The 24,519-nt window shown below is 36.6% G+C and overlaps 1 protein-coding gene and 1 pseudogene across 3 annotated transcripts; both read left to right on the top strand.

Annotated features, from left to right (window-relative positions):
- The first annotated feature begins 2,720 nt into the window (after positions 1-2,720).
- On the top strand, positions 2,721-14,991 carry LOC122318660 (pentatricopeptide repeat-containing protein At5g65560). 3 transcript variants are annotated; one of them, XM_043136220.1, is made up of 3 exons: positions 2,721-5,889; positions 12,586-12,707; positions 14,608-14,991. In XM_043136220.1, exon 1 carries the CDS (start codon positions 2,826-2,828, stop codon positions 5,598-5,600), a length of 2,775 nt encoding a protein of 924 aa, XP_042992154.1. In that variant the 5' UTR covers positions 2,721-2,825; the 3' UTR covers positions 5,601-5,889; positions 12,586-12,707; positions 14,608-14,991. The 3 variants fall into 3 exon arrangements, with proteins under 3 accessions (XP_042992154.1, XP_042992155.1, XP_042992156.1); XM_043136221.1 differs by lacking the exon at positions 14,608-14,991 and adding an exon at positions 13,712-14,113; XM_043136222.1 differs by lacking the exon at positions 14,608-14,991 and adding an exon at positions 13,201-13,377.
- A 4,119-nt stretch (positions 14,992-19,110) lies between these two features.
- LOC122318270 lies at positions 19,111-21,260 on the top strand (annotated as a pseudogene).
- Positions 21,261-24,519: the final 3,259 nt, after the last annotated feature.

Here is a 24,519-nt window from a genome sequence, read left to right as displayed (position 1 = left end):
GTTTGCTGATGACTGTATACTATTTTGTAGAGTAAAAGAAGCTGAGTAAATAAAGATCCAAAATATTCTGCAGAAGTATGAGAAAGGGTTGGGTCATGCACTTAATAAACAAAAATCTTCTTTTTCCTTTAGCTCAAATAACAGAGAAAATGAAAAGAGAATGATTATTGAGTAGCAAGTGAAGGGGTATTTGGTTGTTATGAGAAGTACTTAGGGTTGCCTGCTTTGGTGGGAAGATCAAGATTCAAAAGTTTTAGGGGCATTAAAGATAGAATATGGTAAAAATCAGAAGTTGGAAAAATATCTTTCTTTCCCAAAATGGGAGGGAAGTGCTTATTAAGTCACTATTATAGGCCATTCCTTTAAATACTATGAATGTATTTCATTTGCCAAAGACTTTATGTCAGGAAATTTCAAGTTTAATAGAAAAATTCAGGTGGGGTAGTTAAGGATGGTGAAAGGAGAGTACACTGGATGAGATGGGAGAGGATGGGAAGTTCAAAAGCTGAAGGAGGCATTGGGTTTAGGGATATTGAGTGCTTTAATACTGCCTTACTAGATAAACAATGTTGAAGAATGATGCAATATGCTTCATCATTGGTGGCAAAAAATTTTCAGGAAAAGTACTTAAGAAAAAATCTATTTTGGATGCAAAATTAGGTAATGGTCCTTCATTAATATGGAGGAGTTTGTGGTCTGCTTTGTAGCTTTTGAAAGAAGATTTAAGGTGGAGGGTGGGCAATGGATAGGGCATAATGATATGGGGTGAAAAATGGTTACAATCACCATCTACTTTCTGTGTGCAATCTCCAGTTAACAGATTAGGTCCAAAGGCATGTGAGCAGGAATTGCTTAACAATTAAGATCATAGCTGGAAAGAAGACTTAATTGCATAAATATTCAAGGAAGATGAAGCAGAACAAATTAATAATATCCCTGTTAGCAATATGGGAGGGGCTGATAAAAGATATTAGGGCTGTACAACAGATGGAACATATACAGTGAGGAGTGGATATTATGTGGCTTTGTCCATGAAGAAACTGAGGCAAGGGGATACTTCTGTGAAGAGAAGACACAAATGGTTGGAAGAGGTTATGGAAAATGGAGGTGCCTAGAATAATTAAAAGCTTCCTTTGGAAAGCTTGTAGAAATGTGCTGCCAACCAATCTTAATCTATACTAGAAACACATTACTGCTAGTCCTTTGTGCAGGGTATGTCAGAAATATGAAGAATTTGTTGCACCCTTGCTTTCGAGTTGTATAGCAGCAAACGATGTGTGGGTAGATGCTGCTAGTCTAGTTCAAAAATGGAATGCAAAAGAAACATATTTTATGGAAGTGTGGAAGAGATGTACAAAGCTATTAACTAATGTAGATTTATGTTGGGTTACTATAGTAATGAGGAACATATGGTTGAGGAGGAATAAATGTCTTTGAGGGCAAAATGACTCATCCGAGAAGACTAATTGCAAAAACAGATTTTGTGCTACACGATTTTAAGAATGCCAATATTTCAAAGCAGGAAATCAACCAAAGCAAATAAGTGCCTGGTATTATTCAAAGGTGGAGAGCTCCTGAAGCAAGTTTCATCAAGACTAACTGGGACGCTGCGTTAGATGAAGAAAATAAAAAGATGGGAATTGGAATCATCATACGAGATAGAGAAGGTGAGATACTGGTTACACTCAGTGCACATAAAAAATTCCAATCTAAACCTATGTTGGCTAAATGCTTGGCCCTATGGAAAGCAATGCAACTGTGCCGAGAGCTTGATTTTTGAAATGTGATCTTTGAGGGTGATGCTCAAGTTGTTGTAAAGGCTGTCAACAATAAGAAAGAAAATTGGCTCAGATATGGGCAAGTGGTGGATGATATAGAAGATTACTCAAAGGTAGAAGTGATTGGAAGGTGGTTTTCACACCTCGGGTTAGTAACAATGTTGCTCATCAACTAGCAATTGAGTTTTTCCTATGAGAGTAAAAATGTAATGATTGAGGAGGGTCCTGAAATTGTTTTAGGAAATATCTTATTAAACAAATTCTGTAGTTGATCAATTTATAATTAATGAGAGATTCATTTAAAAATAATAATAAATAAATCTATAGGAAAAGAGGTCAACTAACTTCTTTTTTTTTTTTTTTTTTTAATTTTATCATTCTTTCGGTATATTTTTAAAAGGAGTAAGCGAGAACTACGCATTCCTAAACTCTATATAACATTAACTTTTTTTTTATATGACATTAAATAATTAATAAGCACCGTAACATAAAAGAAGTTTTTAATTTATTGAATACCGTATGACACAAAGATGCAATCAAAGGAAGAGGGTAACAAGAAAGACGTTAAGTTAAAAAAATTGCATTTTATTTTATTTTTATTTAAGGTATTGTTTGATTATATAAATGAGATAAGATGAGAAGATAAATATGTAAATAGTAATGAGATAATTTGTGAATTATAATAAAATAATTTGAATTAAGATTTTTATGAATTTTTTTTTTAAAAGAGAAAAAGTTAAATAAAAAAATTAAAAAATTAAAAAATGGTTAAAATATAATTTATTATTGTTATTTTTTTAATTTAAAAAAATTGAATTATTTTTATATTTTATTTAAAAGTTTGATAATATTATAACGATTGAATAAAAAATTTAAAATTAAAAAATTAAAAAATATTTATATTTAAAGATGTTGAGACCTTCGAAATGCTTTGAAAGATACACCGGGCCTTCGTTTTGGACGTGAACTGGGAAGCGAGACGGGGCTGGCATGGTTCTCTAGTTCTTGCTTCTATCTCCTCTCAGCCTCAGTCTCAGTTACCTCTCGATGCATCGGCAATCAACCCTTGGAATATTCATGAATGGGTTCCTCACCACCTACCGGTGCCCAAAGATGAGAGATCCGACGGCCATTATCAACCCCCAACCAGAGACTCTCCTCTTTATCCTCAATTCCTTCTCTGCCGTCGCCTCTCTTCCCCTCGACCACCTCCACGACCCACACGATCTCCCATCTCTGCTCTACTCCATCCTCTCTCGCCCCAATTGGCAGAAACACCCCTCCCTCAAGAAACTTATCCCTTCCATATCCCCCTTCCATGTATCCTCCCTCTTCTCCCTCGACCTCGATCCCCATACCGCCCTCGGGTTCTTCCATTGGATTGCCCAGAAGAAGCCCGGCTTCAATCACAATGTTCACTCCCATTCTTCCCTTCTGAACATTCTCTTGCGTTACGGTTTTCTCGGTCCCGCCGAGAAGATTCGGATTTCCATGATCAAATCCTGCCAATCGGTCGATGATGCTTATTTTGTGTTGGACGTCCTGCGGATAATGAATCGAGAAAAAGGTGATTTTCAATTTAAGCTTACCCTGAAGAGCTATAATATGCTGTTAATTTCGTTGGCTAAGTTCCTCATGATCGAGGAAATGAAGCGTGTGTATTTAGAGATGTTGGAGGATTTGATATCTCCAAATATATTTACTTTCAATACAATGGTTAATGGGCATTGTAAGTTAGGGAATGTGGCTGAGGCTGGGTTGTACGTGAACAAGATAGTGCAAGCGGGGTTGAGTCCAGATACTTTTACATACACTTCGTTGATATTGGGGCATTGTAGGAATAAGGATGTAGACAGTGCTTATAGTGTATTTAAGCTTATGCCGCAAAAGGGTTGTAAGAGAAATGAGGTTTCATACACTAATATGATCCACGGACTTTGTGAAGCTGCACGTGTTGATGAGGCTCTTAAGTTGTTTTTCCAAATGGGTGAGGATAATTGTCGCCCAACTGTTCGGACTTACACAGTTATCATATGTGCATTATGTAGTTTGGGTAGGAAAGTAGAAGCCTTGAAGTTTTTTGAGGAGATGACGGAGAGAGGTTGTGAGCCGAATGTTCATACTTATACTGTTCTAATTGATAGCATGTGTAAGGAACATAGGCTTGATGAAGCAAGAAAAATGTTAAATGGGATGTTGGAGAAACGGTTGGTTCCATCTGTGGTCACATACAATGCTTTGATTGATGGTTATTGCAAGGAGGGAATGACTCAAGATGCATTAGAAATTTTGGGTTTGATGGAGTCAAGTAAGTGTAGTCCAAATGCTCGCACATATAATGAGTTGATATATGGGTTTTGTAAGAAGAAAAATGTGCATAAGGCAATGGCATTGCTTCATAGGATGATAGAGCTTAAGCTTTCACCAAATCTGATAACATATAACTCCTTAATCCATGGGCAGTGTAGTGCAGGTCAATTAGATACTGCGTATAGGTTGCTTAGTTTGATGATTGAAAATGGTTTAGTTCCTGATGAGTGGACTTACAGTGTTTTCATAGACACTCTTTGTAAAAGAGGGAGGGTAGAAGAAGCACGTGCCCTCTTTGACTCCTCTGAGGAGAAGAAAATAAAGCCAAATGAAGTGATATATACTGCTTTGATTGATGGTTACTACAAGGTTGGGAGAATAGATGATGCTCAATCTCTACTCAATAGAATGCGTGCTGAGAACTGTTTGCCAAACTCAGCCACTTATAATGTCTTGATAGATGGTTTGTGCAAAGAGAAAAAAATAAAGGAAGCATTGTTGCTGGTGGATGAGATGGCAAAGATGGAGGTGAAGCCCACTGTTGTAACTTACACAATTCTCATGGAAGAAATGTTGAATGAAGGTGACTTTGATCATGCTTATAGGGTTTTCAATCATATGGTGTCATCGGGATATCAGCCTGATGTATTTACTTACACTGCATTTATTCATGCGTATTGCAACCAAGGGAGATTGAAAGAAGCAGAGGATGTGATGGGCAAGATGAATGAAGAAAAAATATTCCCAGATTCACTAACATATACACTACTACTAGATGCATATGGACATTTGGGATTAATCCATAGTGCACTCGATGTTCTAAAGCGCATGTTTGATGCCGGTTGTGAGCCATCACATCATACCTATTCCTATTTAATCAAGCATCTCTCAAATGAACGGCAGATGAAAGAAAATAGCAATTCTGTGGGACCTGATTTGGTCTCAAGCACTAAACTAACCAATATTGCAGATGTTTGGAAAATAATGGAATTTGAAAATGCTTTGGATCTCTTTGAGAAAATGGCTGAACGGGGTTGCGAGCCCAATGTTAACACTTATGCTGAGCTCATTAAAGGACTTTGCAAAGTTAGGCGCTTAGAAGTTGCAGAACGATTATTTAATCATATGCGAGAAAGAGGATTGTCTCCTGCTGAAGATATCTATAACTCGATTCTTAATTGTTGCTGTGTGTTGGGAATATTTGGGAAAGCTGTAGGATTGGTGGATACAATGGTTGGGCTTGGTCATTTACCACATTTAGAGTCATACAGGATGCTTGTTTGTGGGCTTTATGAGGAAGGAAACAAGGAGAAGGCTGAAACAGTATTTTCTAATATGCTTAACTGTGGGTATAATCATGATGAAGTAGCTTGGAAACTTCTTATTGATGGTTTACTTCAGAGGGGCCTGATTAATAGGTGCTCAGAGCTGTTTGAAATCATGGAGAAAAAGGGTTTCCAGGTTCATTCTCATACATATTCGATGTTGATTGAGGGACTTGATAGAACATAAGCTATTGCTTCTCGGTATGGTATCCATTTAAATGGTGATTTTTATGTTGCAAGGGGCCTTTCCCATTGTTCTTTTCTTTGATGATCAAGGCTAATAATATATTGGTGGAACACCACATTCTTTAGACACTTTTTCAAAATGAATGAGCAGTATATTGTTCTACCTGAGGAATTCATGTTAGGTTGACAGTAACAGAGCAGCTACATTCTGAGAGAGAAATTGGGATGTTTCATTGGCTGGTTGTAGCAATAGCACCACACGAGGCACACAGACAATTAAAGATCAGGAGGTAAGTGACTATCTGTTGATTTTTAAATCCTTTGTTTCTTGTCCTGGAACTTATGCTTTTATTTCACTTAAGAGGAAAAACTTATGCTTTATTTCTAATTTTCTATTTGATTTTTTTTTTTTATTAGAGCTACTTTATTTGGAATCTGAGTTGGAATTGGGAAAAAATAATGAGCTCTCATATTCTAATGGCTTGAAGTAGTACTTCTTGAATTTGATGCATACTTTTTGACTGGCTCATATGTTGGCTTATTTTAAAGTTCCAAGATCCTTGCTTTATGGTTGATTGATGTGAATTCGTTCTGATATCCATATTGTTGCTGGCATGATCAGAAGGAAACTTGATTAGCTTTAGTATTCTTGTGATTTACTTTTGAAAGCCATAAGTTACATTTGGTGGGATGCTGTTTGGAAGCCTTGTAACTTGCACCTTTAAACCTAAACAGTAGAACTGTTAATTGTTGTGACTGGTTATATTAGTTACAAGCAGTTATAAGCACATATGTTAGACAATCAGATGAAGACAGTTATAATCACCTTGCATCTTGCAATGTATAAAATTTTATGCCATGAACATCAGCAGCACATAATAAATTATATCCATATTCTTCAGGTTCTTCATTGACATAGGTTCACTTTTTTTCATCTGTGGGGTTGTAGCCTTGAAGTTGATTATAATTTATTGTTGGTTGTGTTCCCGAAAATGACGAAAAAAAGATTGAACCCCTAATAGATCATCATCCTTTTTGTAACTGTAGCCCTGATACTGTTCTCCCCTTGAGTCATCTGGAAAACATTAGTGCAAACATTTTGGTCAGTAAAATCCACCTTGTACCAGGGAGTTTGGTGTTTGCAACACCATCATTCCGACAATATGCTTCGCCCTTGTTAAAGTTGAAACTCCAGTAAACACATAATTGAAATCAATAAAAGGACATAGCAGAGAATGGTGGACTTGAGAAGTGGTGTTTAACATGGTTTAGTTTAGTCATCTCAACTAAATTATCGCTCCTTAGAAAATGAAAAAATATAAATAATTAAATGCGCCTTAAAAAGATAAAAAATTAACCAATGAGCTGTAGCAAAAATTCCTTTTTTTATAAGAACAAGGTGAAGAGTATATCTGTGAGTTCAAAACCGACAAAGCATGAGTGCAACAAAAAGAAAAAAAATAAAATATGTTGTAAATAATGTAATGCCCTAGATCCCACATGTATGAATTATGATATCGTTATGTTAAATTTCACATTGGTTCGTGGAACTGGACTTTATTATGATTTCAATGAGCTCCAATAGTGACTTAGATTAGTCCTTTTAGAGTATAAATGTTGTTGTGGCTATTACTTCCCTTAGATCGCTACAGACAAGCAAAGCATCGAAGCAACCATGCATGTCCAATTGCTAAGGCAGTTCCAATGTATTGAATTGTGCCATGATCTTTTACCCTTTTTTTTTGGTAATTAATAATATTTTTATTACCATAAATAGGCATAGCCGAAGTACACAGGAAAGTATACAAGAGGAAATACCAGCATAAAGTGACTGAAAAGATAGAAAAAACTAGAAAAACTCCAACACATCATCACCATTCATTACGTTAGTCTTAGCCCAAAGACAGTTTTAAAGAAAAATTCCCTAATTTCATGCAACGATCATTCTTTATCTTCCAAACAACTCCCATTCCTTTCTAGCCATAGACTCCACATCAAGCATGAAGGAATCATTTTCCAAATGGCGGCAAAAGGTAGACTCCACCCAGCATACCTCCAAGAAGCTAGTAAATTCACCACATGCATTTGCATCACCCAAGAAATACCCATCCTTCCAAAAATGGCATTCCACAAGCTTTTAGCCACCTCACAATGGAGAAACAAGTGATTAACTGATTCGGCATCTTTCTTGCACATAGATCACCAATCAACAATACAAAGACCACGCTTTCTTAGATTTTCAGTGGTCAGAATTTTATCATGAGACACTAGCCAACAGAAGAAAGCTACCTTCTTCAGCACGTTAACTTTCCAAATACTTTTCCAGGGGTAATCACATACACCTTGACAGGTTAAAGCATCATAAAAGGAGTGAACTGAGAAGCTGAAATTTCATTCATGAATCCACAACAATCTGTCTACACTTGGAAAATTTTCAACTCATATAATCTGCAGAAAAAATCTGCAATTACATTAACTTCCCAATCATTTACATTTCTCAAGAAGTCAACTGTCCATTGAATGCTATTATTCAAAAAAGAGAATGAATCGGCCACAGTTGCATCTTGCTGCCTTGCAAACTGAAAAAGTGAAGGAAATTCATCCTTGAGAGTTAACTCTCCACACCAATTATCATGCCAAAAGTGAATTCTTGATCCATGCCCCACCTTAAATTTGACATGTTCAACAAACTCCCCCCAATCCATTCGAATTGACTTCCATAATCCCGTCCCATAAGCTCCTTTTACTTCATTTGAACACCAGCTACCCCACATAACCCCATATTTAACATCTATCACATTTTTCCATAATGCATCTCTTTCTATATGATATCTCCATAACCATTTCCCACAAAGAGCTTTATTAAAAAGCCTCAAGTTACGCACACCAAACCACCATTTGAAATCAGTTGACATAACTTATCCCAAATCATCAAATGAAATTTATTTTCCTCCCCTTTACTTCCCTACAAGAAATTCCTATAGATCTTTTCAATTTTCATTGAAACCCCAACCGATAGAGGAAAGAGAGAAAGGAAATATGTTGGTAGATTTGACCGCGTATTCTTGATTAAAGTGATTCTACCCCCTTTAGACAAATATAATTTTTTCCAAATGGTTAACCTCCTCTCAATCTTCTCAATCACTCCTTCCCAAATCGAAACAGATTTATGCAAGGCACCCAAGGGAAGACCAAGATACGTCCTAGGCAGCAACGATATTTTACACCCAAAAATATTAGCCAGATTTGAAATATTTGACACGGCCCACCGAAACTATTCCAGACTTGGTCAAGTTAAATCTCAAGCCAGGCATAGCTTCAAAACATAGCAAAAAAGCTCTTAAGGACCAAAGTTCTTCTTGATTGGCTTAACTGAAAATTAATGTGTCATCAGCAAAAAGTAGATGAGAAACAATCACACCACTCCAAGAATCACAGCCCACTTCAAAACCTGACAAAAAACTACCTCCCACCGCTGCTTCAATCATTCTACTCAATATATCCATGACAAGAATAAAGAGGAAAGGAGATATCGGATCTCCTTGTCTCAAACCACATGAACTATTGAAGAAACCAACTGGGTTACCATTCACCAAAATGGAGAATCTTGGCATAGAAATACGATGCTTAATCCATGTACACCACCTCTCACCAAAACTATAACGACCAAGAAAATACAAAAGAAACTCCCAGCAAACATGATCAAACGCCTTTTTCATATCCAATTTAACCAAAACTCCAGATTCGCCCAATTTAATTCTGTGATCCAAACATTCATTAGCTATTAAAACTGAATCTAATATTTGTCTTCCTCTCATTAGAAATTATCCTATAAACCCTGTTAACCAAACTAATTGACCTGAAATCCCTCATGGTTGCTGCCCCCACCTTTTTAGGAATCAAAGCTATAAAAGTAGCATTGATACTATTCTTGAATTTCATAAAAGCATGAAATTCCAGAAATACCTTCATAATGTCTTCCTTCACAATGTCCCAACATGCTTGGAAAAAAGCCATAGAAAACCCATCCAGACCTGGAGCCTTATCTTTAGCCATTCCTTTGACAACATCAAGCACTTCTTCAAAAACTCTCTCCATCCATGCTGCACTGTCTTGATCAATTGCATCAAAAGACAAACCATATAGCTTTGGTCTCCACGAATATTCTTCCTTGAACAGATTTGCATAAAAATTGACAGCATGTTCCTTGATGACCTCTTGATTGAAAAGTATGTTTTCGCCATCTTGAATAACTTCTATAGCATTGTTCCTCCTATGAGATTTCACCATCTGGTGAAAAAATTTTGTGCACTTATCACGTTCTTTCAACCATTGAACCCTAGATTTTTGCCTCCATGAAATCTCCTCCATTAATGTGATCTTTTCCAATTCAGCGACCACCCCTTTTTTCCTATCCAAATCCTCACCTGTTGCATCTCCCGACATCTCCCTTACCTCCAAACATTGCAGCTGTTGAAGTAGAAACTTTCTTTTCTTTTCAACATTCCCAAACTCCTTAAGAGTTCCATTTTTTCAGATCTTGTTTAAGTGCTTTAAATTTGCTAGCCAATACAAAACTCGGGGTATCAAAGAATGAATATGAAGACCACCATTTGCCTCAACGTTTCCACAAAACTCTCATCCTCTAGCCACATGTTTTCAAATTTAAAGTATCTACGGCCTCCACTAATGCCCCCACAATCCAACATAATAGGATACTGGTCAGAACATAATCTAGGAAGCCTTTCCTGATTCAAATCTGGAAAACAAGTCTCCCATGAGGCAGAAACCAGAAATCTGTCCAAACGCCACCATGACCTTCCGTTGGTAAATCAATCACATCTAACTCAAAAATCATGCATCGAATTTGTCAAGTAAGAGTCCCCCAATATTTCGCTAGGAAACCTTGTAATGTTGAAATCTCCTCCAAAACACCAAGTAAGATCCCAACAGCATCGAATACCTGCCATTTCCTCCCATTAAACACTCCTGTTAATCTTCAAATTAGGGCCATAAACACCTGCAAAAGCCCATTCCGCTCCATCATCCACATTCTTAAAATGACATGCCACCAAGTATTCACCCACATAATGATCAATCAACTTCAGTGCACTACCCTCCTATCCCACATAATTATGATTCCACCCAATGTCCCATCCACTATTAATTCCACCCACCCCACGCAATGACAATTCCACAAACTGCTTACCATAGATTGATTAACCAATCTTAAACTTGGTTTCCTGAAAACAGAACACATCACCCCTTTACTTGTGGATCAACCTTTTCACACGGACACGTTTTCTGTAATCATTAAGGCTCCGTACATTCCAAGCGATTATCTTCGGTTTCATACTTAACTGTTTGCAGCCCTTCCCTTGCCTTTATCTCCAAAGGCACTTCCTCCCTTATATCATAGTTAATCGAGCAAGATAAACGCTTCAATTCCCTCTCTTTTTTTAAAGCTGATTTAGCTAAAGAGGGCTGTCCAGCCTCAATAGAAATAAGAAGAGCTCCAAATTGTCCCTCAAAGCCATCGCATGAATTCCTACACATTCTTTAATTTCTTCCTCCTTTCTTATCACCCAATCAGAAGATCTATTTTCCCATTCAATTCTTGGTGGGATAGAATACAAAGGTTCAGGAAACCATTTCCTCTTCTAACACTATCAACTCTCCATATTCACTATTCTCAGTACTTACCCCACCTCCAAGAGCCAACTGCAACTCTGAATCATTGAAAATAGTACACAGTACCCCATTGACACTTATTTCGTCAGACTTAGAAAGCTGCTCGTCTCCTTCATCCTCCTTCACTTTCTTTCCTTCACCTAACTGCACCTTACCATCATAACATAAATTAGGCAATTCCAAGAACTGATTCGAGCCCTCAAGGGCATTTACTTGACAAGAATCAGCCCTCAAAACCTTGGTATTGGAGGAAAAAGACTTCCTCCCCATCGTTGGAGTACCCACTGTCGCCGGAGTACCCCTAAGTGGTTCAATGGACGCTGTCGACCCTTTCTGTGTGGGTGGCCAAACCCTCTGATCCTTTGAAGAGCTCGTCGAACGAAAAACTTCTATCGGATCAACCAAACAGGGTTGTTGGCAAAGGATCGATTGACCACTTGATGCTGAAACACCCTTGACAGAATCCCCCACCATCGGTGACCCACTCTATTGTCCCGAGAGAGGAACCGCTGAAACCTTTGGTTGGGCGTCCTCTATTGTTGGGCTTCTTGATTGTCTCGGCCGTCAGAATTCTTTCTCCTCCATTGAACTGACTTAGAAACTGGTTCTCGGCCCATACCATTTCCTATATTTCCCATGGGTCCATATATGTTACCACCCATCTCACTTCCTTCATGACATTAACACCCAATAAATCCTGGCCCAAACCCATCAATAAGTTTAAGCCCCCATCTACAGACTTCAACAAAGACACGACCTTTTGTTGCCATCCTAAGAGCTTTGCCCGAATATGCCAGAGTGACCCTTCGACTTTTCCAAACCATTGCAACACCATGCAACAGCACGCTTACTACTAACTTCAAAAAACTTGGCTTCAATCCAAAAACAACCCTCCATCACAAAACTAAGGAATAATAACCAGAGAGAAACGATGAAAATATGCAAAAAGCAGAAATAGATTAAGGATTTTTCTTGGAAATGCACACCCCTTTCGTGGGAATATGATACTCAAGGCAATTCTCTCATAACTGCACACACCTTTCTTGAATTGTTCCATGATCCTTTAGACCCTTTTTTAACTTGCAATTCTCTTTTTTTTTTCCCCCTTGTAAAATCACAGATAGTTGGGTTAGTTCTTTCTTTTATCTTTATATTTTTCTGTTCTTTTTACTTTTCTCAAGGAAAGAAAGAAGGGTATGTCTCTTGGAATACAAGTATGGAACGGATGATTGTCTTCATGATTAGTTTCTGTTTGTCTTTAACCTTTTTGATCACTTTTATTTATCACTTTACAGGAATTAAGAATTTTGCTGATCCTTGAGCACATGATGCTCTATTCTTCCATCTCTGGGACTAAATGAAAGGACTTTCATGTGCATATATGTGAAGCTAATCAATGCAAATACAGATGATTGAGGTAAAGGAACATATTTGCCTGCAGAAATTTGTCCATCTTCATGAGAGATGTTCAAACTGGCCTTTTGCTCTCATGTTTGATGTGTTTTAGTGTGGCATCTTAAGTAGTCTTTAATGGGCTCAACTAAAGTGTTGGTTTTACCTGATTTTGTTCCTTTTGGTTGGCACTGAAAGCATATCTTTGAAATGAAATCAAATGCTTTCCTTTTTATTGAATTGCATGGGGCGCTGTTAGAGAATCATTGTGGAAAAATGAGAAATAGAACTGATCTTGAGAGGTTCTAATTCTTCAAGCTCAGCCCCTATAGAGGTATAAGAACAAGGATTTGAATTAATTTTCCTATTCAAATTGTACTGGTGAACGCAGAAGTTATAATTTTCTAACTTGAAGATTGATGTATACTGAAGTGTGGTATATCAGTTAATTCTATTTGTCTATTAGGTGAGAGAATAATTCAGACCTGTAATCTTTTTTTCTGCCCTGTTCTTGATAGATAAATGTGGAGATAGATGAATGACGTCATTTTGCTTTCGAAATCAACTTCTTTTGGGAAAATCTCAAAGAAACACTTTGTGTTTTGGTTGCAAGTGAGTGTTGTAAACTTGTAAGGTCTAAGGGCTTTTATGTGATTAGGGCTGTGCCCCAACAATGGTTTTTCTCTTTTGGAGTATAAATGTAAGTTAAAATATTTATGTTACTAATTTAGAGAGAGCTGATTGGCAAAATTGGAGACAGTATGGAGTTTTTTCACGGACCAAGTACAAGATAGTTGCTTTTTTTTTTTTTTTTTTTTTTTTTTTTTTTTAATGATGAGTCAAACGTATTATCAACTTTTTTTTTTCTTTACTCGTTTTGTATCTTAGGGTTCTGGCATGCTTGTCCTGGATTAAGTAAAAGAATGCACTACTGTTGACCCAAGAGATCCCACCTTGCTTCTTATCTGTATTTTTTTAATTGTAGTGAAATACAATGAAATTACTGAATCTTTTTTTCATTGCAATAAGGTTATGCTTTTGTCAAGGTTTAATCAAGGAAGCCGTGGGTTAAAAATTACATCTGATGATCCTTTTACTTGTCCAAATTATTATTGGAAGATCTCTCGGGGAAGTTTGAATTGCAATGCATTTACCGAGGATTTGCATGGACTTCCGTTTCTGGATCTCGGCTTCTGGGGTTGCGGTTACAATATCTAATGATTATTTTTATTTGTGTGTAATTTATGTTAAGATTGAGAATGAGGTGCAGATGCACTTGCTTTCAAGATTTGTCTTTCCTTCTCCTTCTGATATGAAAATTCCAATGCTGTGACTAATTTATTAATCAACCAGAATGCATTTAAGGGCATATACAATGTAGATTTAGTTTGTGAGTGAGCGAGATTCAGATGCATTTGCTTGCAATATTTATCTTTCCTCTTTCTTAAGTTCAAAATTCTAGTACCATGACTACTAAGGCTATGTTTGGATCTTAAGGTAATCTCAAATAATCTGTGAATAATAATATTTTATGGAACCCTTTGAGATAGATGTGTTTGAATATCAATAGGTTGAGATATGTGTTTGAATGTATGAATTAGGTTAAGATGAAACTTTTTGATGAGAAGTTGAAAAATAGTTGTTCCCATCAATGATTGGTTTGTGATGAGTTAAACTCACTCTAACAACGGAACACAGCATTAGTTTAAAAATTAAGGAGGTTTGAATAGTGAGTTGAGATGAGATGAAAGTTGAATTGTTTATTGTATGGAAAAATTGTAATGATTAGATGTGATGAGTTAAGATGCTTTCGGAATCTGAATCTAAACAAGGAAGTTAGTGTGAATGCATTTCAGCTTACCCATTATTTGTAGCCACTTGAAGGATGTTCCACGGCACATAAATTATATTTTCCTTCCTGGCAGGCCATATATTCAGGGAAAGGATGAAAAGAGCAGAAAGAGTTGATGGCATTTCTGCCATAACTGTTTAATTAGCAATGGGGCAACGGCATTGAGCTTGTTAATACTCGCATGAGTGGCAAAGGAAGTTCGATGTTATCTCACAACTCTAATCGATGTTATACGGACTCGGATTTGTGAGGCTAGAGTTGTGAAGATTCCAGTCACTACTCTACTCTGTGTTGTCAATCTGACTGCTACAAACGGGGGAAAGCCAATTTAATTTTATTTTATTGGGTAAGTTGAATCAAAGTATTGTAATAGAAAAAAGTTATCATTTTTGCATGACATGTGACTATTCTTTATTGCTCCCAGCCAAATGAGAGAGAAATATATTTGTTGATAAAAGATATTTGCAATCGTAAATTGTATAACTATCGTGTAATTGTTTTAAAAAAAATTAATAAAATATGAGATTTACATGAAAATTTGATTTTTTTAATAGCGAATTCATTTATTTTTCAAAGTGATTATATGACGTTTCCGTATTTCACAGTTATATATAGAATTACTTATAGTCATGTTTCATGCATTGGCTTGCAGAATCTAAAGATTTTTGTGACCGCTCGTGAAAATGAGTTACACATAGTTGTAGCCAACTTAGCTCCTTTTCATGTCCTTGTTTGTTTTTACAATCATTCTCATTTTATCTCATTTATTTATTATAAGTTTTTCAAATTTTTATACAAAATAAAATAGACAATTTAACTTTTTTAAATTTTATAACAAAAATAATATTAAAAAATTTTAAATCACAATATTTTATTTAACTTTTTATTTTTATTTCAATTCATTTCATCTCATGTCATTTTCGGTCTCGTTTAATTACATAATTTAAATAAGATTAGATGAGATGTTTTGTTTAAAATTGAATAAAATATTGTTATAATATAAGTTTTTAATATAAGTTTTATTTTTAAATTTAAAAAAATTAAATTAATTATTACATTTTATATAAGAATTTGAAAAAGTTGTAATGATTATATTAAATGAGATAATTTGATTTTATGTAACTAATTGTTTGTTTTTGTAGATGAGATGAGATGAGTTGAAATTAAAATTAAAAGATAAATAAATATAATTAGAATTATTTTTTTAATATTTTTTTATTTTAAGATTTTAAAAATTTAAATTATTTATTTTATTTTATTTTAAAAAATAATTTAAAAAAATTATAATTATTAAATAAAATGAAAAAAGTTGTAATGAAACGTACCATTAAAGACCGAAAATGCATTTGTAAATGTTCGAGGTCCAGCATTTAATAGAATGATTAGAAAGGATAAAAATAGCATCTAGTCTTTTAATTGAATGATTAGAAAAGACAAAAATAGCTGTTTTCGACTTGATGGAAGTGAGGTCCAGCTTTTTCTAGAATGACTCAAAAAAGTGCCCCGCTATCATTTCGCTTGTGGCCACCAGCTTAAAATTACTTTTTAATTTTTTTAACTTTTCATTCATTATTTTAAAATATTTAAAAAAAATCGATATATTAATAATCATTTCTTTAAATCTTAAATAAAAAAAAATTAAAACAAATTGTTAAGCGATCATTTGGAGTCATACACTTGAAGCAGCATATTATCATTTCTCTTAAAAAAAAACAAAAAGTTCAACTTCATATATGGTCGTTTATAATTAACAGTCATCACCCAGCGTGATAGAATTGAACAATCGGATATCGGACCGAACATTCAGGTATACTTAGTTTGAAACTTGAGTTTCAAACCCAGATTAGGTTTCGGTTCTGGTATGCCCTAGTTATGACTTAGGCCGAAACCTGATTACAACCCAGAAATTCGGGTTCTGACTTATACTAGGAGTTTTTTTAATCCAGAAAATTGTCCTTTTTCAGTAAATTGGTCAGTTTCACAGCAATAGACCCATATTCTTTTATAAATCTTCTGTAATAGCCAGTGAGGCTTAGAAACCCTCTCAAGGCCTTTAAATTTTTAGGGGTTGGCCATTCGATCATGGCTTTTATCTTGACAGGGTCTGCCTTCACTCCATTTCCTGATATCAAGTGTCCCAAGTAGGAAGTTTCGGTGCAGCCAAAACTGCACTTGCTCAACTTAGCAAATAATTGATTCTCCTTTAGAATGTCAAAGGCCACTTGCAAATGCCTCACATGGTCAACAATTTTTTTGCTGTAAATTAAAATATCGTCAAAGAAAACAAAAATAAATTTTCTGAGATTAGGTTTAAAAACCTGGTTCATGAGACTCTGAAAAGTTGATGGGGCCATTGGTTAAACCAAATGGCATCACCAAAAACTCGTAGTGGCCTTCATGTGTGCAAAAAGTCGTCTTAGGGATGTCTTTAGGACTCACCCACCCTGACCTGAGATCCAGTTTTGAAAAGACCTGAGCTCCATGTAATTCATCCATGAGCTCCTCCACCATTGGAATGGAAAATTTTTCCTTGATAGTAACGATGTTCAATGCCCAACAGTCCACACATAACCTCCAAGAACCATCAGCTTCCCTCACCAACAGCACAGGTGAGGAATAGGGGCTTTGACTGGGTCGAATGACCCCTGTTTCCAGCAACTCCCTGACTATTTTTTCAATTTCATCATTCTGAAAATAGGGAAAACGGTATGGCCTGACTGAAATAGGATTGGTGTTTGGTTGAAGGTTGATGCTATGGTCATATGATCTTGTTGGGGGTAGGCCAGTAGGGGTTGCAAAGATGTCAGGATAAAGGTTGAGGAGTGATTGGATGGTTGGCAGAATAGGGGGTTCTTTGGAGATGAATTGTCTTCAATAAATTGTAAGAGTAGCCCCTTTTTTTCTAGGCTGTTAGCCTTGGATAGTTTCCCTTCTTTAATTAATTTTGTACTACTGAGCCCTTTTAAAATTATTGCTGCAGAATTGTGAGTGAACTGCATAGTGAACTGCTGAAAATTCCAAAGTATTGATCCAAGGCCCTGTAACCATTGTATACCAAGGACCACATCACAGCCAGCTAGTACTAAGACATATAAGTCCATGGTAAAAACATGGCCCTGCATGTTAACACTAACTCCCACTGCCTTGCCTTCACTTTTGAGTTGATCTCCATTAGCAACCTTCACATTCACCCTTGCCTCATCCTGGACAGTTAAGGGAACTCTGGCTAGTCTTCTTGATCAAGGAAATTATGCGTACTACCCGAGTCTATTAAGATAGTCACTGCTTGGTTCCCAATTTTACCCCTGATACGCATAGTTTTGGGGTTGCGTGACCCCAAAATGGCATGTAAAGATATTTCAGGACATTTCCCTTTATCCAGACTTTCCACTACTTCCTCTTGGGTTGATACTTGGCCAGTATCATGGTCGATATGAGGGTTCTCATCTTCTACTTCCTCAATCAAGTATAATTTGGGGTTGTGACAGTGATGGCCTGGATTCCATTTGGAATCACAATGATAACAAAAGCCCTTCTCTCTACGTTCTTTCATTTGGTTTTGGGAAATCTTATGGATAGGGAGAATGGCGTTGGGGTAGGTTGTGTTTGAAGATTTGGGATGTAGTTGAGTTAATGGTTGTTGTGTATGGTAGGTAGGCTTAGATTTAATGATGGCTGGGTCGGTGTAGGTAGTGGTCATGGTTTTGGGGTTGGATTTCTTATAAAGTAACACTTTCTCTTCCTGTATCTTAGCAAGACCATAAGCAGCTATCAAAGTAGTAGGCTCAAACATTCTCACAATCAAGCAAATTTCATCCTTAAGACCACTAAGGAAACAACTCAATTTAAAGGGATCAGAAACACCTCTTCACCTATTTGATAATTGCTCAAAGTTAGACTTATACTCCTCCACCGTGCCTACTTGTCTCAACCTAGTGAGTTGTTCCACAGGATCATCATAATTACTAGGACCAAATTTGAGCAATAAGGCCTTCACAAAGACCTCTCAGCTGGATAAAGTTCCTGATTCATCCAAATCTTGAAACCATACAAGGGTCTTTTCCTCCACATGGAAGGAAACTAGCCTCAAACGGTGTTGTGATAATGTGTTGTGGAATGAAAAAATTGATTGACCTTAAAGAGCCAACCTAGGGGATTCTCTCTTGTAAAAATAAGAAAATCCAACCGTATTATGCGTAGAAAAATCTCACCAATATTAGGTGTGCTTTGATGTGAATTGCTGTTTTCCCCACTGTGAGTTACACCTGCTGATAAAAGCTTATTCACATTGTGCAAGTCAGTGACAACTCCTGAAAATTGCTGCATCATAGAATCTATCTGCCGTCGCATTGCCAACATTTCAACTTCAATGGTAGTGAACTATGAATCTGATTGTTGAATATAAGCTTCGGTGGTCTTCCTGAATGCTAAAAAAACCTTCCTGTAGATCTTTTAAACGAGTACCTTCAGCCATTTCTTGTGCAGAATCGGAGGCTCTGGATATCACTTTGTTACAACCAACTAGTAATTGTAATGGAAATTAATGGATTGAAACTGAATATTATATTGATGTAGGAAAATAAACTCTCTTCGAGGGGAGTGCCTCCAGGTTCAAGAGAACATTACAATAGAAAATTTCATATCCCTCTCTTGGATGTTACAGGTAGAATTTATACTAACAAGGGAAATAAAGGAAATTATGAAACTGCCCTTATCTAAGGGGCTTCAATTAACCGAGTTACTTTTATTTACTTTATTACTAATGGCCCGTAAGCCCAGCCCACTTCACTCTGGCCCTTTAAGCCCACTTCAGCTTACATCACTTCAGTTTAGGTTTCCATCTCATCTAGCCGACAGCTTCTACTTCGAACTGGGTTCTCTCATTTATGCACTTCAGCCGTTCACCTCCCTTGTCCCCTTACCCCCATGAGCAATACTACATACAGTCATGGAATTGCAAACGCCGTGCAATCGCTTTGAAAAAGAATAGGGTCCACGATTAAAAAGTTAGTTTTTTTTCATGTGGGTCCCATATTAATTCATTTTTTCAAAACGACTACACACTACTTGCATAACCACAACTGCAAATATCATTTCTCTACCTCCATATACGCCGTGTAACAGTACCATTGATCGCCATGGCTGAGACTAACAAGCTTCACATAGCCATGTTCCCATGGCTAGCCTTCGGTCACATAGTTCCATTCTTAGAGCTCGGCAAGCTCATAGCCCGGTCATCATGTTTCATTCATATCCACTCCCAGAAACATCGAACGCCTCCCAAAGATCTCACCAGATATAGCACCTTCGATAAATTTAGTTAAACTTTCATTGCCCCATGTAGAGAACCTGCCAGAAAATGCAGAGGCCACCATGGACGTACCATACCACATAATTCCTTACCTTAAGAGAGCTCATGATGGTCTCCAAGAACCTTTGTCTCGTTTCCTAGAAAGTTCGACTCCTGATTGGATTATTCACGACTTTGCACCTCATTGGTTACCTCCAATTGCTGCTAAGCTAGGCATCCCACGGGTGTTCTTTAGTGTTATCAGGGCAGCATCCTTATATTTCTTTGGGCCATTAAATTTTAGCAGAGGTTATGCACGGACGGAGCCTGAGCATTTCGCCGTCACCTCCAAATGGGTCCCTTTCCCATCAAAAATAGCATTTCGGATCTTTGAGGCAAAGAAAATCCTTGACGGCTTCGATGAAAATGCCTCAGGTGTTGCAGATTGGTTTCGATTCATCACAGTAGCCTCGGCTGCTGAAGCCGTGGCGACTAAAACCTGCATGGAGATCGAAGCTGAGTGGTTGAAGCTCCTTGGTGACCTTTATGAAATGCCTGTAATTCCAACGGGCTTATTGCCGCCCTCAGCCCAAGAAAGTGGAAACGAGAGAGATGACACTTGGGATATTATTGTTGAGTGGTTAGACAGACAAGAGAAAGGGTCAGTGGTTTTCATAACATTTGGAAGCGAAGTCCAACCAAGTCAACAGGACTTTATCGAGTTGGCTCTTGGGATAGAGCAATCGGGATTGCCCTTCGTTTGGGTTCTAAGAAAACAAAGTGACTCAGTTGCTGAGGACTCAGTTGAACAACCAGAAGGGTTCGAGGTTCGAACCAAAGATCGTGGTGTTGTTTGGACGAGTTAGGTGCCTCAGTTAAGGATATTAGCTCATGATTCAGTTGGGGGATTTCGGACCCACTGTGGTTGGAGCTCAGTATCAGAGGCACTCCATTTTGGACTCGCACTTATTATGTTGCCGTTCTTTGTGGACCAAGGATTAATCGCTCGGTCTTTGGAAGATATGCAAGTAGGAATTGAAATACCAAGAAATGAGCAAGATGGGACATTTACTAGGGACTCGGTGGCTCAGACGCTTAAGTTGGTGATGAAGGATGCGGAGGCTAGGGACAAATTTATAAGGACAAAGCCAAGGAAATGGCCACCATATTTGGGGACAAGGACCTCCAGCACCGATACGTTGATAAATTTGTAGAGTTTCTTGAGAACAAGAGGCATGTCTCTTAACCATCAACCATCCAAATCTGATTCTTCTCGCATGTGTGCAGTGTGCATATATATTGATAATTTGCAGGTTCTCAGGTTCTGAAGGGCTTATACAATGGATACGTAGATTTAGTTTGTGAATGAGCGAGATTCAGATGAATTTGCTTGCAATATGTATCTTTCCTCTTCTTTAACTTCAGAATTTCTAGCACCATGACTACTAAGGCTGCGTTTGAATACTGAGCTAATCTCAAATAATTTGTGAATAGTAATATTTTATAGGTTCCATTGAGATGTATTTTTCAATATAAGTAGGTTGATGTATGTGTTTAAATAATGAAATAGGTTGAGATGAGTCAAACATTTTTATAGGTAGGTGTAAAAGTATTAAATTCCATCAATGATTAGTTTGGGATGAGTTGAACTCACTCTAAGAATGAAACACAACATTAGTTTAAAAATTAAGGAGGTTTGGATAGTAAGTTAAAATGAGATAAAAGTTAAAAGTTGAAAATTGAATAAAATATTGTTAGAATTTTTTTTTTATGATTTGAAAAAGTTGAATTATTTATTATATCAAAAAGTTATAATGATTGGATGAGTTGAGATGCTTTCTGAATCTAAACAAGGAAGTTAATGTGAATGCATTTCAGCTAGAATTATTCATCCAGGCTGGGCTTTTTCCCGCCTCAGTCTGGAACCCGGATAACCAGGTTCTTGTTACGAGTTTATGCCCAGGTGCAACCCCGTCCGAAACCCGCATCTTTAAATCTAGGCTTATCTAGCCCAGATACAATTTGAAATATCTAGGTACTCGTTTGAAATGCAATACCTAGGTTTAATAGTATCAAAACAAAATATATTGTGAATTGTGATGCCCTAGCCCCCCAACCAACCCCCTGGAAGTCACTTTCTCTCTGCTCTTTGCTCTGCTCTACTTTGCTATCTTCTCTCAGTCTCTACTCTCTGCTCTCTCTCTCTCTCCCTCCCCCCCCCCTCCCGGGGGCGAGATCTTTGAGCATTTATAAACATGGTTTTCTAGATCTACTCATTTAAAAAAAAAAAAACAAACCAAATTGCTATCATAGGTTTGAGTTTTGTGATGGGTTTTGAGTCAGGGAAGATGAGGGTTGGATGTTAAGAGTAAAATCCCTAGCCTTCTTCTAACAAGTGTCGAAACCCTACTACTCTTAGATCTACTGTTAGAGTAGATCTGCTCTAAGGTGAGGGAAATTTTGGTATTTCATAGTATGCTTCTGTTATGGGTTTTGAGTTTTGTGATAGATTTTGAGTTTTGAGTTAGAGAATATGAGGGTTGGACTGTTAAGTGCCGAAACCCTAGCCTTCCTCTAATGAGTGCATCTGAAATGAGAATGGGTTTTGTCCTCTCTGTTATTTTGTTCTCTCCTTATTGATTTTGGGTTTATTTTGATGAGAATGTTTGAATGTTTGAGGAGTATTTTTATAGGTTAGATCTATAATATTTTTATGAGTATGTTTGTTCTCTCTATAATAGCATGAAAATTTTATTGGTAATTTTTTGTCTTCTCTTTAATCTAGTTCAAATAGGTTAATTCTTTGGCTGAGTAGTTCTCGTTATTCAGTTATAGGAAAATTCCATGTAAGGCAATGGATGCACTAATAGTTGGGGGGAGTGTTCACATTGCAGAACTTCTTTAGAAACCCCATAGAAGAGATAAAACCATTTTTCAAAACTTCATTTTAATAGAAGTTTAGATTTAAGTATATATCACAAAGGATATAAGTTTAACAGGTGGTGCTTAATTTGAAAATGTTGTTTTTATGAAAGTTCAAATGAGTCCTAATTTTCAACTAAAATTAATGAGATCTACGATGTAAATGAATGAGGATTTTACTAACATTTCTTTAGGGAAGAATTTAAGACCTATATAGAGGGTGTTTGGATAGCTTTAAGACTTTGGGTTTAAATAAAATTGGATTAGTTTGCTATTCTATTTTCTCAAAATATGCATAATCACTACAACATATATGGGTTTTACCCACAAATTCTTTCCCCACAGCATACCATGGTGGGAAATAGTTGGCAATGCACACAACCACCACACGTGAAAAAAGAATTGGTTTGTTGCAGCAACCTGTTGACCAACAATGAGGTTTTCGTGGAAATAATGGCTTATATTAATCTAAGTTGTAGCCTTAGATGAAATCAACACACAAATAACTAATTTGAAGATGTTGGTTTTGTTGGGTTTAAGATGGTATTTGGATATGTAAAATGTCAATATTTTATGGGAACTTGAATTCAAAATAGTGTGCTATGTATTTGGATATGCCAAGTGGATTTTATCAAAACAAAAGAAGATATGATCTATGTTTGGAAATGAACACTACATATATAATGTCAGAGTTACATTGCTATTAAACAATCCCAGTTGGTGGTACGGTAGGAGCTTGTGATGATTCCTTGGAAGTCTCCTACTCCAAGTATGGTAAAGCTCAATTGAGCTTTGCTACGTACAAACAAAATCGAGTACTAATCTGCGTACTAATACTGATTCCTTCATATTCAAAATTTAAATTAATACTATTTTCAATAAAATCTACTTTTTAACCTCACATTAGATTAGTGCATATATTAGTGCGCATTTGTGTTTACAACTAAATTTTTCTAGCTTAATTTTGATGGTGCTTTATTTTTGATCTTTTGAATTTGTGGATATTAGGGCTATTTTAAGAGATGACAAAGGGGGTGTTATATTTGCTTTGAGTCGAAGGAATTTGGGTTGTTTGAAGTAGATGATATAGAGGCTTTGGCTGCCTTAAGGGATCTTCACATGATCTTTAATATTGGCTTTCCAAGCTTATTATTGGAAGGGGATTCATTGTTAGTTATTAAGACTACTGGTTCCCACGAGCCAAAGTTTTCAAGGCAAGTGAACCTAATTTCTAAAATTCAAAGTCTCCTGGCAAGATTTTCAGTGTATGAAGTAGCTCATGTAGGTCAATAAGGAAATGGAGCAACTCATTAACTTGCAGGGTATGCTCACTTTGTGGATTGACACTATTCAGTGGTGGCATTAATACCTAGACTTTATTCATTCACAGGTCATGCCTGATTCAAATTTGTAATTGTATGGTATTAATTCCGTTAAAGGTTTTATATTAATGCAAATGTTTTGATTCGAAATAAAAATAAAAATATGCATGGTAGCTATAATAGAAATCTTAAACGAGTCTTGATCACCTTGCACGCTGCATATTTTAGGATTGATTAGTTTAACTAGATCGGACTAATCCATGCCTTGAAATTCAAATGGACGAACCCAATTAAATCGATTAATCTAGCATATATATGATCCCCAAACTTACTAGCATGCAAATCTCCAATATTAGTGCTGTAAAAAGGTAAAAGCAACTTATAATTTAACAATAATGAGATTAATTAAGGCACTATAAAACTATAGATGATGATAGATTTACTACCATCT

The sequence above is a fragment of the Carya illinoinensis genome, chromosome 8 (assembly GCF_018687715.1).
Source record: "Carya illinoinensis cultivar Pawnee chromosome 8, C.illinoinensisPawnee_v1, whole genome shotgun sequence".
Classification (NCBI taxonomy): domain Eukaryota; kingdom Viridiplantae; phylum Streptophyta; class Magnoliopsida; order Fagales; family Juglandaceae; genus Carya; species Carya illinoinensis.
This window is presented reverse-complemented; position numbering and strand designations above follow the sequence as displayed.